The 13,690-nt window shown below is 45.3% G+C and overlaps 4 protein-coding genes across 4 annotated transcripts; 1 reads left to right on the top strand and 3 right to left on the bottom strand.

The window, feature by feature from the left end:
- Nucleotides 1–86: 86 nt before the first annotated feature.
- On the top strand, nucleotides 87–3,504 carry spt16 (chromatin-remodeling protein SPT16; the record flags this gene model as incomplete). The annotated part of the gene is made up of 7 exons (XM_032048115.1): nucleotides 87–266; nucleotides 333–417; nucleotides 481–602; nucleotides 670–825; nucleotides 877–2,308; nucleotides 2,361–2,959; nucleotides 3,013–3,504. 7 exons carry the CDS (start codon nucleotides 87–89, stop codon nucleotides 3,502–3,504), a joined length of 3,066 nt encoding a protein of 1,021 aa, XP_031895531.1.
- Nucleotides 3,505–4,272: 768 nt separating this feature from the next.
- Nucleotides 4,273–5,778, bottom strand: BDW43DRAFT_208984 (zinc metalloprotease). Its single transcript, XM_032039235.1, has 2 exons — nucleotides 5,242–5,778; nucleotides 4,273–5,130 (listed from the first exon to the last, which is right to left on the bottom strand). Exons 1-2 carry the CDS (start codon nucleotides 5,530–5,532, stop codon nucleotides 4,459–4,461), a joined length of 963 nt encoding a protein of 320 aa, XP_031895530.1. The 5' UTR covers nucleotides 5,533–5,778; the 3' UTR covers nucleotides 4,273–4,458.
- A 304-nt stretch (nucleotides 5,779–6,082) lies between these two features.
- BDW43DRAFT_303640 (CDC50/LEM3 family protein) lies at nucleotides 6,083–7,590 on the bottom strand (the record flags this gene model as incomplete). The annotated part of the gene is made up of 6 exons (XM_032045454.1): nucleotides 6,083–6,182; nucleotides 6,243–6,405; nucleotides 6,455–7,172; nucleotides 7,236–7,332; nucleotides 7,394–7,430; nucleotides 7,491–7,590. The coding sequence occupies 6 exons, from the start codon at nucleotides 7,588–7,590 to the stop codon at nucleotides 6,083–6,085; spliced, it is 1,215 nt and encodes a 404-aa protein (XP_031895529.1).
- A 980-nt stretch (nucleotides 7,591–8,570) lies between these two features.
- Nucleotides 8,571–10,389, bottom strand: BDW43DRAFT_208944 (SWIRM domain-containing protein). Its single transcript, XM_032039234.1, has one exon. It carries the CDS (start codon nucleotides 9,851–9,853, stop codon nucleotides 8,672–8,674), a length of 1,182 nt encoding a protein of 393 aa, XP_031895528.1. The 5' UTR covers nucleotides 9,854–10,389; the 3' UTR covers nucleotides 8,571–8,671.
- Between the last annotated feature and the right edge of the window lie 3,301 nt (nucleotides 10,390–13,690).

Genomic DNA, 13,690 nt, shown 5'->3' with positions numbered 1-13,690 from the left:
TCTCCATTACTTATACTTGTATTCCGCTACTCCGTCTTAACTGAAAACCGGGTGGTATCAAGTTCTCGACAGAGGCCGTACTAACCATGGCTGACGAAATTGTGATCGATAAAACCGCCTTTTTTAACCGACTTTCGAGCTTCTATACAGCATGGAAAGCAGACAAACGATCTGGGAACGCTGTTTTTGGCGGCGTAGGATCAATCGTGATCCTAATGGGGAAAACAGATGAAGCAAATAGCTTCCAGAAAAATAACGCGATTCATGTATGTCTTATCGTTTCATCCATCTATGATGTGCAAAGGTACTAACTTGCTGATCATCAATTTCAGTTTTGGCTTCTTGGCTACGAATTTCCAGCTACACTTATGGTTTTTACAACAGATATGATGTATGTTGTAACTACTGCGAAAAAAGGTGAGGAATTTTTCTATGAAGATTCTATGTATCTCAGTACTGACTTCAACTTCCAAAACATAGCTAAGCACCTTGAACCGCTGAAAGTTGGTAAGATTCCGGTGGAAATACTGGTCACGTCCAAGGATCCAGAAGAGAAAAGCAAGTCGTTCGAGAAATGCTTGGAAGTCATAAAAAATGCCGGTGTGAGTGCCGTTACCGCCACAAAGGGCTTGAATATACAAAGTGCATGCTAATAAAATGATACAACAGAATAAAGTCGGTGTGCTTCCAAAAGACACAGCTGCTGGCCCCTTCGCAGAAGATTGGAAGCGTGCGTTTGCAAATATAACGCAGGAGATAGAAGAGGTTGATATTTCGCCCGCTCTTTCTTCCGCAGCCTTTTCAGTGAAGGATACAGATGAGCTGGTAAGAGCCTCCCAACTCTGTGCTTATCAGACGGATGTCTAAGTCTTTAAGGTGTCTATACGGAACGCATCAAGAGCATGCAGTGGCTTAATGTCAGATTACTTCGTTGATGAGATGTCTCGTCTACTTGACGAAGAGAAGCAAATGACTCACAAGGCGCTCTCAATGAGGATTGATGCGAAAATTGACGACTCCAAGTTTTTCAGCAAACTTGCCAAGCTGCCAGCCGAATTTGATCCCCAACAAATTGATTGGGCATATGGTCCTGTTATTCAAAGTGGAGGGAAATACGATCTTCGACTTACAGCTACGTCTGATAACAGTAACCTTCAGGCAGGGATTATCATTGCTGGGTTTGGGATCCGTTACAAGACGTACAGTTCGATTATAGCACGCACCTACTTAGTAGACCCCAGCAAGTCTCAGGAGACCAATTATGCTTTCCTATTGAACCTCCACGAAACAGTTATGAAAGATGTTCGTGATGGGACGATAGCCAAAGATCTGTATAACAAAGCAATCGGTCTGGTTCGAGCCAGGAAGCCTGAGTTAGAGGCCCACTTTGTGAAAAGCATTGGCGCTGGCATTGGAATCGAGCTCCGAGACTCTAACATGGTTCTCAATGGCAAGACGAATAAAATTCTGAAGAGTGGCATGACTCTTTCTATCACAGTGGGACTGACGGATGTCGAAGAGCCTGAGTCAAAAGACAAAAACAGGGCTGTATACTCTATGGTTATTACAGACACTGTACGTGTTGGTGAAAATGGCCCACACATATTCACCAAGGATGCAGGTATTGATATGGACTCTGTCTCGTTCTACTTCGGTGACGAAGAGGAACCTCAGAAACCTGCCAAGGAAAAAAAGGAGGTTAAAACCGGCGCGATGGCTAGCAGGAATGTTACCCGCACCAAACTTCGCGCTGAGCGACCAACTCAAGTTAACGAAGGTGCAGAGGCACGACGTCGCGAACATCAGAAGGAGCTGGCCACGAAGAAGACAAAGGAGGGCCTCGATCGATTCGCCGGAACTACCGGGGACGACAATGGAATCACACAGAAAAAGTTTAAACGATTTGAATCCTACAAAAGGGATAACCAGCTGCCTGCTAAGGTGAAGGATCTCACTATTTATGTGGACCACAAAGCATCAACTATTATTGTCCCAATAATGGGCCGACCAGTGCCTTTTCATATCAATACAATCAAGAATGCCAGCAAAAGTGATGAAGGAGAATACGCTTATCTTCGAATCAACTTCCTTTCTCCAGGCCAGGGTGTTGGCAGGAAGGATGATCAACCATTTGAAGACTTGTCAGCTCACTTTTTGCGCAATTTAACGCTCAGGTCTAAAGACAACGAACGTCTTGCGCAGGTCGCTCAAGATATTACTGAGCTTAGGAAGAATGCCCTGAGGCGAGAACAGGAGAAGAAGGAGATGGAAGATGTAGTGGAGCAAGATAAGCTTATTGAAATTAGAAGTCCGTGCCAATAGCTTTGACCGGTTGCTTATATGGGCTAACAAACTACCAGATCGTCGCCCTGTGAAATTGCCTGACGTTTATCTTCGACCTCCATTAGACGGTAAACGAGTCCCAGGTGAAGTCGAAATCCACCAAAATGGTCTTCGTTATATGTCACCTTTCCGAAACGAGCATGTCGATGTTCTTTTCAGCAATGTGAAACACCTATTTTTCCAGCCCTGTGCCCATGAATTGATCGTGCTGATACACGTCCATCTGAAAACACCCATCATGATTGGCAAGCGGAAGACCAGGGATGTGCAGTTTTACCGCGAGGCTACTGAGATGCAATTCGATGAGACTGGCAATCGTAGGCGCAAACATCGTTATGGTGACGAAGAAGAGTTCGAGGCAGAACAAGAAGAGAGGCGACGGAGGGCAGCCTTGGACCGGGAATTCAAAGCCTTTGCTGAGAAAATAGCAGATGCGGGTAAGGATGAAGGAGTAGACGTTGACATCCCGTTCAGGGAGATTGGTTTTACTGGTGTGCCGAACCGCTCCAACGTCTTGATTCAGCCAACTACGGATGCCCTGGTTCAGTTGACAGAGCCCCCTTTTCTTGTGATAACTCTGAACGAGATCGAAATCGCTCATTTAGAGAGGGTGCAGGTATGTGCAGGCTTTAGCATAGTCCAGCTTCGCTGTTACTAACATACCTATAGTTCGGGCTTAAGAATTTTGACCTAGTATTTGTCTTCAAAGATTTCCACAGGCCTCCTGTCCATGTTAACACAATCCCTGTCGAATCCCTCGAAGGGGTGAAGGACTGGCTCGATTCTGTTGACATTGCATTCACAGAAGGACCGCTGAATCTTAACTGGACCACGATCATGAAGACTGTCGTGAGTGATCCATACGGCTTCTTTGCTGATGGTGGATGGTCGTTCCTTGCGGCAGAGTCTGATTCCGAGGACGGTGGATCCGAGGAGGAAGAATCTGCATTCGAGCTGTCGGAGTCCGAACTTGCCGCAGCGGATGAAAGCTCTGAAGATGACAGCGAATTTGATGATGATGCCAGTGCTGAGGCAAGTGAGGATTTCAGCGCAGATGAGGAGAGTGGCGAAGATTGGGACGAATTAGAGAGGAAGGCCAAAAAGAAAGATAGGGAAGGTAGTGTCGATGATGAAGAACGTGGTAAGAAGCGAAAACGTTAGTTACTGTACCTATCTCGTTGCGTTTGTTGAATACTGTCCATGTGTTCATCATTCTCGAAGGGTTTGCTACTACAACGGGGAGGGTTATCAGGTCTCAGACTTTAATGTACGTTTCCGTTGGAAACAGGTCTTCTTTACTTTCTTCGCGTCGACAGAGCTTGTAGTATGTTTATGGAGAACGAAAATTGGCATCCAGAAGGCATAGATACACCGTACTTCGTAAATCGATATGGTGGTCAGTAACATGGCATGTTACTGGCGCTCCCGACTGTTAGACGGAATTCAAGTGAATTAATTGTCAACCAATGTCATTTCCCACTGCTCTTAACTTCTAAGAAATTCATTCACCATTTGCAGACACATGTTATGGAACGAAAGAGAGAAATATAATAGAGTTAGCTCTACAGTACCCTACCATGACCTGCACTACGGCTACGTTATGTATGCAGTCGACATATAGGCCCCTACTTGCAAGGGTCGAACCTTGGGGGGTTGAGGCTTCTCTTAAATTAGCACATTCTTCTGGATACTGTTCAGTAGTTGTTTAGCCGTGTATTCTCACCCAACAGACGTAAGACAGGGGCACTTTGTTATAAGATCTTGGGGGGTTAGACCAGTTCAGGTAAGCAGGTGGGGGGGACTGGTTATTAGTTGAAAATCAATCAGGAGAAAGATGAGATCATCTATACAGAGTACAGGCAAGCTCATAAGGAGCACAAAGCTCTATAGTTTCCAGCAGATCAAAGGCCTAGCAGCTATGCGGTCACGTAGCTAGCTTGCCATGGGCGAAATCGTCTTCTAGAGATAGCGCATTGTATTGATGTATGTATATATTCTTATTAGATCTTGAACGTATTGGCAATGCACGATTCGTGACAGAGATAGGGCCAGTATGAGAAAAAAGGCGCGAGTTGAAAACCCACCGTACATTGCGTCAAACATATCCTTAAAGCCTTACTTCCCTTCTCTCATGGCAAACCACATACTTCGCATTCTCTTGATTTGACCAGGGGTAAAAGACTCATAACACTCATCAGACGAATAGTCCATAAAATTATGAATTGCATCAACCCCCGGGAGGTCCGGGCACGAGTCCTTCAGAACAGGGCACCCTTCTGTGGGCGTAGATTGCTGTGGTGTGTCTGCGATAAAATCACCCTCGTTATTGGGTGAGCATGATTCTCCTTCGAAAGTATGTAACAAACCATTCCAGTGGCCAATCTCATGGATCGCGGTACCGCCCCTGTTGTAGTGTGCGAGAGAACCACCCGGCATGGTTTTAGCAAGTACATTACAACCATCCTTGATGTAACTAGTTGGTGAGCTGCTAGCATTTATGCTTGGGTCAGGCAATGTGCAAAAGCCAAGCATGCTGGAAGACGGTTGACCCAAGGCGCCCGCTTCTCGGTTGGTGATGTTAGCAGTAGCCCTTGCACCCGCACCCGAGGACGCTCGCAGATCGGTGTGAAAGTAAATGTTGAGCGTACGATAGTTCCCTCTGCGGAGGGCAGCTTTCATTGCCATTTCGTCTTCATTGCGAGCCCATGTATTATTTATTGAACGGGTCACGCCCCGTAGGCGATATGATATCGTAGCATTCCAGTATGCGTCCTGTAAATAGGAAAGCTTCACAGGAAGTCAGACAGTCATTGTTGTTATTATCTCTTGTTGAACCCTGGGCCATTTTGGCGTCCACAAACGAAAATGGGGTCAAGACATGTATAATGTGCCACCAACCTGAGAGATAATCATAGCATCTGACACTGATTCGGTATGTGCTTCATCGCTAATTATATGAAACCATGTATCTATCTCAATCGGGGTAATCGCCGCCCGACTTTCGGAAGCAGTAGAATTGCAACTTTGCGAATCCAGTGCGCTTAATCTTCTGTACTCTGCCTTCAGGTACTCGGTCGGGGGGGACGTCGCACAAAAGCCGCGAGTGTGCGAAACGAGAGCGAAGCTTTGTATTTGTGAAGTGACTATGGAAAGCACGAAAAGAATACGTTGGATAGGGAAACGCGACATGTTGTTTCCAATTCCAAGAAAAAAAGGCAAGAAAGAAAAAAGCTCGATATTGCTCACTAGTTAAATATAACCTGGTAATGTCAACCAGTTTGTGGGAATGTTGCGAGTCAGTAGCAGCAGCAAGAACAAGAGTTGGTAGGCCCAGGAATGTTACGACGCAACGTGAATGTCAACAAGGGGTATAAACACCCCTATCTGGGAAATCCACAATAGCGACTTGGCCTGGAAACGGGTAGCTGACCCCTTGCTCTAAGCCCAATGAAAATAAGAACACGACAGAGTAATAAGAGGGTCGCTTAGAACTAACACAGACAATACAGAAACTCCATCCACAGACGCCCCGGAGTAGAAAGCATGGCTGAAACAGGAACCATAGGTGCTTCTGTGGGGCCATGCAAATTGGCAAAATGTGAAAAACTTCCAACGATATACAGTGACGTAAGGTAGGAAGAGGGGGAGGGGAAGAAGGGACGAGGGACAGAGAGAGAGAGAGAGAGAGAGAGAGAGAGAGAGAGAGAGAGAGAGAGAGAGAGAGAGAGAGACGTATCGTTTAATTGGCATTCGGCCCAAACCTATTGTCCCTCCCAGTTGCCATGGCGCTGCTTTCCTGCTCGTTATTCCAAGTCAAATATGTGTGATCACCCAGCTTTCTATGGGAATTGTTAACATGTCGGGGGTAAATCGGGACCACACCAGGAGAAGCAACGTACCGGGGTCGCACTAGATGAGCAATAGTGAAAAGTGCCCCTAGCAGGACGCAGAGACCACCCACGACGACGTATGCGATACCCATGAAAGGGTTCTGCCCGCCGATAACGGTCCGGGAAGATATCAGGATTGACTTTGTTCCCCCATACTCCGTAACGGGGAAGTCTTTGCAATAGTCAGCACAGGACTAAAGGTGTATAATTATCAACCTTACGTTGCGCAATCTCCAGTTGATAGGTGCCTGGTGCCATTGCTGTGGTATCATTCCTCCGGGACAGCTTGCTAAAGTTGGGTAATGCAGCCGTCCTCATCCAAACCATGAATTCCTCGTCTTCATGAAGATCAGGTATCTCCTCGGTGTAATTATGCGGATAGCGGGATTGCCAATTTGGTGGGGGAACGACCTGCCCTGGCTTGTACTGTGTGGTTTTAATAAGTTCCTTATCACTATCCCATGCGATGCCCTTATTAGTCATGAAGTACACGACAGGGTCATCTTGATTTCCGTCGTTTAGTAGCTCGGGACTTTTGATTGTATCGTTGAACATAGAGTTGGCGATAAGTCCACATGGATAGTATGCCTTGCCACTGGCATCAAGCTTAAGGGGGTCACATGAGCCGCCATCAATTGTTTTATTGTCGACTGCCTTCCCTTTTAGTTGGTCCATATCTAGCGACTTGACGTATCGGCGATGGTTTTGGTAAAAATTGGTCAGACGATAATACATAAACACAGGAGGGCCGATGCTGTCGGGAATCTCGAAACTTAAGCGACAAATAGTCTCGTTCTGCTTGTCTTGGTATTTCATCCAAGTAGGGGGAGACTGTTGGCTCGATGACTTGAAGGATGAGTGGACTTTGTCTGAAATCGGAACAGGTGTCGAGGGTGCTTTTTCGGCACACTCCGAATAATCTATCACGATTTCTTGTACCTTTAACGATGTGCCATTTCTCCATTAGCAGTAAGCGCGTTATGAGGGGATGTCGAAGCTTACTTCCGAGCTTGCCCATAAGAGAAGGCCACCGATGGGTGCAAAGATGACACCGACAACGAAAAATAGAGGCAGCACACTCCTCGGTGTTAAGATAGGCCTGTGCAGTGTCAGCAAAACGCGACAGGAGTGCTATGCAACTAATCAGGCCAAAAGCTTACTGCCAGGCTTTCAAGCGCTGCTGTCGAAAAGCGGTATCTAGGTTTAGCATTAGTATTGGTCTAGACATATGATGTTGGAGGTTTGCAAATTCCATACTTGCTGGCCTCTTGTTCTTTTGTTTCTTATCGCTTTCTACATCGCCCCTGGGTTCTTGTTCACCCAAGGAGTCTGTACGAGCGGCCTCGGTTTGAGACATAATCATCCAAAGATTTCCTCGCGGTTTCCAGTATCATATAAAAAAAGACTGAAGCCTCACTATGTGGAATCAATTGCCAGGGCGAAATATAAAAGAGGAAGGAATATATGCACGAGACATGAAAGTCGGAGTTAACTGTGGCGCGGGTCGCAAGTAATGGGGATTTATTGCGTAGTTGGCCGGCTTCGCATCCCACCTACCGCTCCTTTTCGCAACCATTACTTTCAGAGCCCTCCTCTACATCTAAAAGCGTCACGTGTATAGCGCGTATTATCTTTAAGCTGCCAAGTACATTCATAAATATTGGCTCGGATTACTTTATCTCACGGCCAAAGGCCCAAGAAGGGTCATATATACATGATGAGTTAAACATTGACTTGCTAAGCCGAATTACTCTGTTAGCAAGGCAAGGCAAAGCTCACTTTTAAGTCCCGAATCACAAAGCGTACACTAAAACCTGTCGTCCTTCGCGTCCTCCTTTTCGGTTTCCCCCTTTTCTGCAAATGTATAATTTACCTTACAATAGATGGAAAACGCCCAATAAGGAATTGTTACGGAAAGGTCAGTCATCTACCCAATAATACAGAAAATACTAAGGCTCTATGCTCAGTTTGAATTTGGTTGATCATCTAGTACTAACAGCAAGCAAACCGATACTACCATTCGAGATAATACTAATCGTACCCGATCCTTGAACACGACAGGTCCCGGTTAAGATAGTAAGAAGGGGATAAAGAAGAGAGGATTGTGGTGACACGGGCAGTATATGATTCGTAACCATTCCTTGTGTCTGCGAAGCAAGAAGTAATAAGAGAACATCAACCACAGCTATGCATAAGAAGAAATGCGAGCATACTCCAACTACAACACTAGAAGACATGATGAATTGCGACAAGAAGATGAATTAGAAGTGCAGAAGTCACTGTTGGACGCAGGCCAGCCATGTCCAGTGACATAAGGCAAGAAGCTTCAAATAAAATGCATGAATCTGGGATCGAATTCGCTAATTAACTGACGAAAGTTCAAATGATGGGTGCAGCAGTTTTTTCATGGCAGTCTTGATTTGATATATCTTTCGATATCATGTAAAGAACTGTTCGAAATGCTCTGGCCTGAACCAGCCAACCCGATCATACGCTGTCCAAAGCTTGCTTGCTTTGTTAACATCGATCTTGCAAGCTTGTTGAGCGTCTGTCTTCCGGAACTCCTTGCCGACATTCAGAGCTTTAACACGAGCCTCGAAGATGCGACGCTTGCTGCATAAGTACGTTGCACATGATAGTCTTAATGTGGCTGCAAGGTTGAGCTCAGCGGCATTCAGTAAGTGTCGATCCGGATCATTGCCAAGATCTAGCATTTGTCCTTTCCAATCTGCTTTTAATGCTTTTGCATTGCTGCCGAGGGTCTCTAATGGTGGGGAATAATCCTTGATGGATTTATAATCTGTGTCATCCCGATTTGTGCCTATAGCTCGGGGTTGCTTGTTACTCGATTGGGGAGTTAAGTCAAAGGAATCCAAAACTTTCTGCTTTGGTGTGGATCTTGGTGTACGCTTGACCCTGGGAGTCCGCTGCGCACGGGTTTGAGCAGGAACTGTCCTCTTGGTCGGCGCTGGTGCGATTTTCTTTAACTTCACTTCCAACGTATGAGGACGACAACGATTCATCATAACCAGTTGGCGCTCGAGCGTTTCACGCTCCTCTTTAGCCCATGCTCCTGGGTTGCGATTATATTGAGCTGAGACGATTGGCACACACGAAAGGGCTAGAAGGTACTCATCGCGTGTCGGTTTATTTAATTTATTTTCAAACCTTGCCATGTGGGAATTAATGTGTTGCTCAACCAAGGCTTCCGTCGCGGGCGGGAGTATAGGCCCGAATAATGGCTCATCAGTGGCGACCTCAGTAAGAGAGTCGTGGCGAGGAAAGAGGACGGGGTCTCTTGAAGAGCCAACCACTGTATCTCTCTCGATCTGTTCTGATGTATTGGACTTCCTTTTTTTGTTGCCTGAGTAAGGGGTGACAGGTGGCGACGGCAAGTCCATCTCTGATTGTGTTCGCTTCCGATCGACTGAGATAGGCGGAAGTCTCATATCATGGCTGAATGAGGAATCCTGTGACATTTGATGGGGTGAAAATGGAGCGTTAAAACTATCGAAGGGTTTGGACTCTGGGGGCGACATGAGGCTGGAAACGGATGGTAAACGATTCATGTTGGTCTTGTCGCTTCGGCCCAGGGGAGAGGCGACAGTAAATGAGGTCATCCCAATGGATTGAACGCCGGACGCGAACACAGACAACAGGACAAAGGGTGGTAGAAAGGAGTGGGAGGGGATGGACTCTGGGGGAATATCACTTGTGTTCTGCTAGAAATATAGTGCCTGAGAAGGGTAATATATGACGGAACACCCGGTGGGATGTGTTTATGGAAGTCAGTGGAAAAGGGATTGGGCTATGCTGGCAAAGCACACGTGAAAGTGATTTGTCAGGGCCGCCTCTTTGTCCTATGGGTGGCAATAGGCGGATGACATATGTAGGCCCCCTTCGGCGATAAGGCTCACTATGGCCGGGGCGTGTGGTTGATTGATAGAAATATATAGGCGATCTCTCCTACTGATATCAGGCCTCTATTGGAAAGAAGGGTGGGGGGAGGTCGTGTTCTATTTAAGCAACTCAAGGACAGATAACAGGGCAAGTCTATTCCTATTTGGAAACAGTTCAGAGTTGAGAGGCAATAATAAATACACTAAGGCCCCTGGGAGAGGCGGACGCAAAACTGAAAAGGGATCGAACTATTATGAGTCAATGCGCCAATTACTGGGGCTGATGCTTCAGGCGCAGTACCCATGATGTTCATAAGACATGCGGGGTTGGCGCGTGGCAGTAGAAACATCTACCTAATCACAAGATCACAATTCCCTCTACCAATTGCAGAGCCACCAGAAAGCATTGGAAGGTGCGATGGCCATGGAGGGATATATATTACCAAAACCTAGCGGGAGTTCAAATACTGCACTTGACTGGAGTGAAAACGGTGCGGTAGTACTGTTTTCTGATAACTGCGGGAATTCAGTGTTTCGGTTGTCCACCGCTATATGACGACAACTGCCACAATAGAGCGGGGATAGATCTATTGTGCTATTAGTATAATGGGAGGGGGGCAAAGTGGGTGTGGGTACACACCCTCGGTGTGACATCCATCGAGGGGCATTTTTGGCAATACCCACCAATAGCAGCTCTGAATTGGTATTTTCCTCTCAGTAGGTTAGGCTGAAAGAGTGGATAAGAGTCAGATCACTTGTAACATCATACAGCCTAGTAGTGGATGAATCATGGGCGATCTTCAGCCCCACAACTTGAGGTTGCCTGACGGTCAGACCTGACATAACAATGGCAATCTCTCATGGTACTGTAAGTAACCAGGTGGAGTACGCAGACCTGACCAGTATGTACAGGTTTGTAATAAAGTGTACAGTACCTAAAACTAAGCAGCGACCGCTTACCTTACCCACTCTGTTATGGATAATCGAACGTCCTACTGTATGTACCACTCCGTAAAATGGTATCTAATGGGCACGTGCACCATACTTATTCAGCATAGATTTTTATGGGGTCTGTATAGTATATATATGTACTATATCTTGGTAATACGTACAGCCATATTGATACGCTGGCAAGTTCCCATTTGATATTTTGGGGCAGAGTCTGCCAATGTTGGAATTTCCAGTCAGCTTATGCTATATGTAGGCCATGTCACGTTTATATTATCTGATCCTGATCCTGAGCGATGACATGCCACTATGATGTGATATGGAATGCCTTGCCTTAAGCATGATTTGTCTTGTGACAACGAGCAATCACCTAGCAGCAAAACTTGATTGCTTAGGTAGTGATGCTGACTTCGGTATCCATGGGTGATGAAAGACCATGGCTCATAAGTTTGAGTCAGACCCTGGACGCATGACTCACAGCACGTGAGCTACTATGTGGCCTGGGGGGCCTGAGGCAGCTTGATGTCACTCCAGCACACGTGTCTCTAGCGGCCTACCTAATGGAGAATGGAGGAAGGCCTAAATGACATGTCGAGATAGACAAATAGCAGCCACAGCCAACAATACCCTTACATGACTTGGGCTAACAGTAGGAACTATAGGATCAATGGCTGTGTGGTAGAGAAACAAGAGTTGCATGACTGACTACAAAACATATCTGTTCCCCGCCTGGTATCCAAATTTTCTACTTCTAGTAATTCTAGATTATAATGACTGGCCTCTACACTTGAAAATTCCGTGGTTCGCGTTGTGTAAGGGTGTCATGATGATTTGGTTATGTAGTAGAAAGATGGATTTTTCCAAGTCCCAGGAGCGGGATGTTACTTACAAAGCGGTGAAGAAAGCGGTACAACAGGGTAAACAGAAACTTGGGAGGGAGAATTGCAATAATATAAGGGGTATAAAAAAGGTCAATGTCCTTGTTGATACAGGGGTTGTACAGTAAGTAATCATTAAATAAGGACAGGATATGATAGAAAAGAAGTAAAATAGTAAGATAATTAATTTTTCCAGTTAAAATCCTTAACAAGTTCTTTACAACCTTCCAGTAGTTGTCATGGTGTGACCTCTGGGTGCATTCAGAAGCCTAACCGCTGCGTTATCAGCAAAAGGCTAGGATACAACACTTAAGGCTTTGTACTGCACTCACATATATAAGCATGTTCAAGATTCAGGCAGGTAGGTGCCTGCAGGCATACTGAGACAATTAATATTAGACTTAATAAATTAGTAATGTTAATTATGGATATGCTTTATTTAAATAATAATAAAATATATAGCTTTCTCTACATTGTGACAAATTCACTGGTGTTTGTGCTGTTTGTACATAGCTTGCTATTTCACGTCACAGGTCTCGTGTCCCCCACAACACTTCCTCCTTTCCTCTCACGCTTGAGATTCTAGATAAGATAGCATCAATATCATTATATTGATCAGCCATTATATAATTTCAAGTGTCTGTATCATTGTTCTCTTAATACTGTACGCGGTCTGCAAGAAGCTGCCAGTATCCAAAATCTCTACATCTTTGACAACGCTACAACAGCCTAGGCTGACCGTCCGGACGGGATGGGACGGAAATGGGATGTCCCGTGACCCGTCCTACCCCGATCTTAGCATCCCGTTTCCCATCCCATCCCAATTGTGGGGAGAGAATAGGAATCCCATGTTACGCCTAGGTATTCGGGCGAGAGCTCTGTGAGTGTTAGCTGCCTTGCGTAGCGTGGAGAGTAACCCTGAACGATGAATCTGAGGGGATTCCGTGGCTGTGAACGACGGTAGTTCTGAGTATGATGCTATCCAGGATCTGATGGTATGACCTAATCCAAGGTCTGATAATATGCGATACTATTCTGTGAATAGCTTCAAGTCCAAAAGGCCAGGCCTACTAAGCATATATACTCAGTAGTTAAGGAAGTATAAATAAGTTGATTACTAACTTAATACTAAAGGTATATCCTAAGTAACAATATTAATTAATTATAAAGAACTAAACTAAGTATATAAATAAGTATTCTTATATATTCTTTATTAGCTACTCCTGTGGTGACTCTTATAGAGATAGGTCTGGGAATATATCTAATCACTATAGATAGTTCTGTTGTTGGGTGCTTCTGATTATGGTGTAGAACGATTGATTTCCTTAAGCTGCAGGAGCAGGATGCTGCTAAGTTCTACATACAAAGCGGTGAAAGGCGCGGTACAGCAAGGCAGGCAGAAAGGAACGAGTAGACTTGTTAGGCCCGCGGGTTGGGCCGGGTTTCGAGTATAGTACAACCCGACCCGGGTGGGTTACGGTCCGGGTCAGAAATCTGAAAACCACCCAAGGGTCATTCAAAATAAAAAATTTTAGCCCAAAAAAACCATGAAAACCCGCCAAGAATAATGACTAACCATATAAAGTAAGTTGCTAACTATATCTGGTAAGATTAAATATCTTTTAACATTCTTAGGCTTTTATAAGATAAACGATATTTTATCAATGTAGTATTCCTTAGATTTGATGTATCCTGCATCAGCTATCTTGTAAATTAAATCTAACTAAGTTAG

Source organism: Aspergillus alliaceus (assembly GCF_009176365.1).
Source record: "Aspergillus alliaceus strain CBS 536.65 unplaced genomic scaffold BDW43scaffold_61, whole genome shotgun sequence".
Classification (NCBI taxonomy): domain Eukaryota; kingdom Fungi; phylum Ascomycota; class Eurotiomycetes; order Eurotiales; family Aspergillaceae; genus Aspergillus; species Aspergillus alliaceus.
This window is presented reverse-complemented; position numbering and strand designations above follow the sequence as displayed.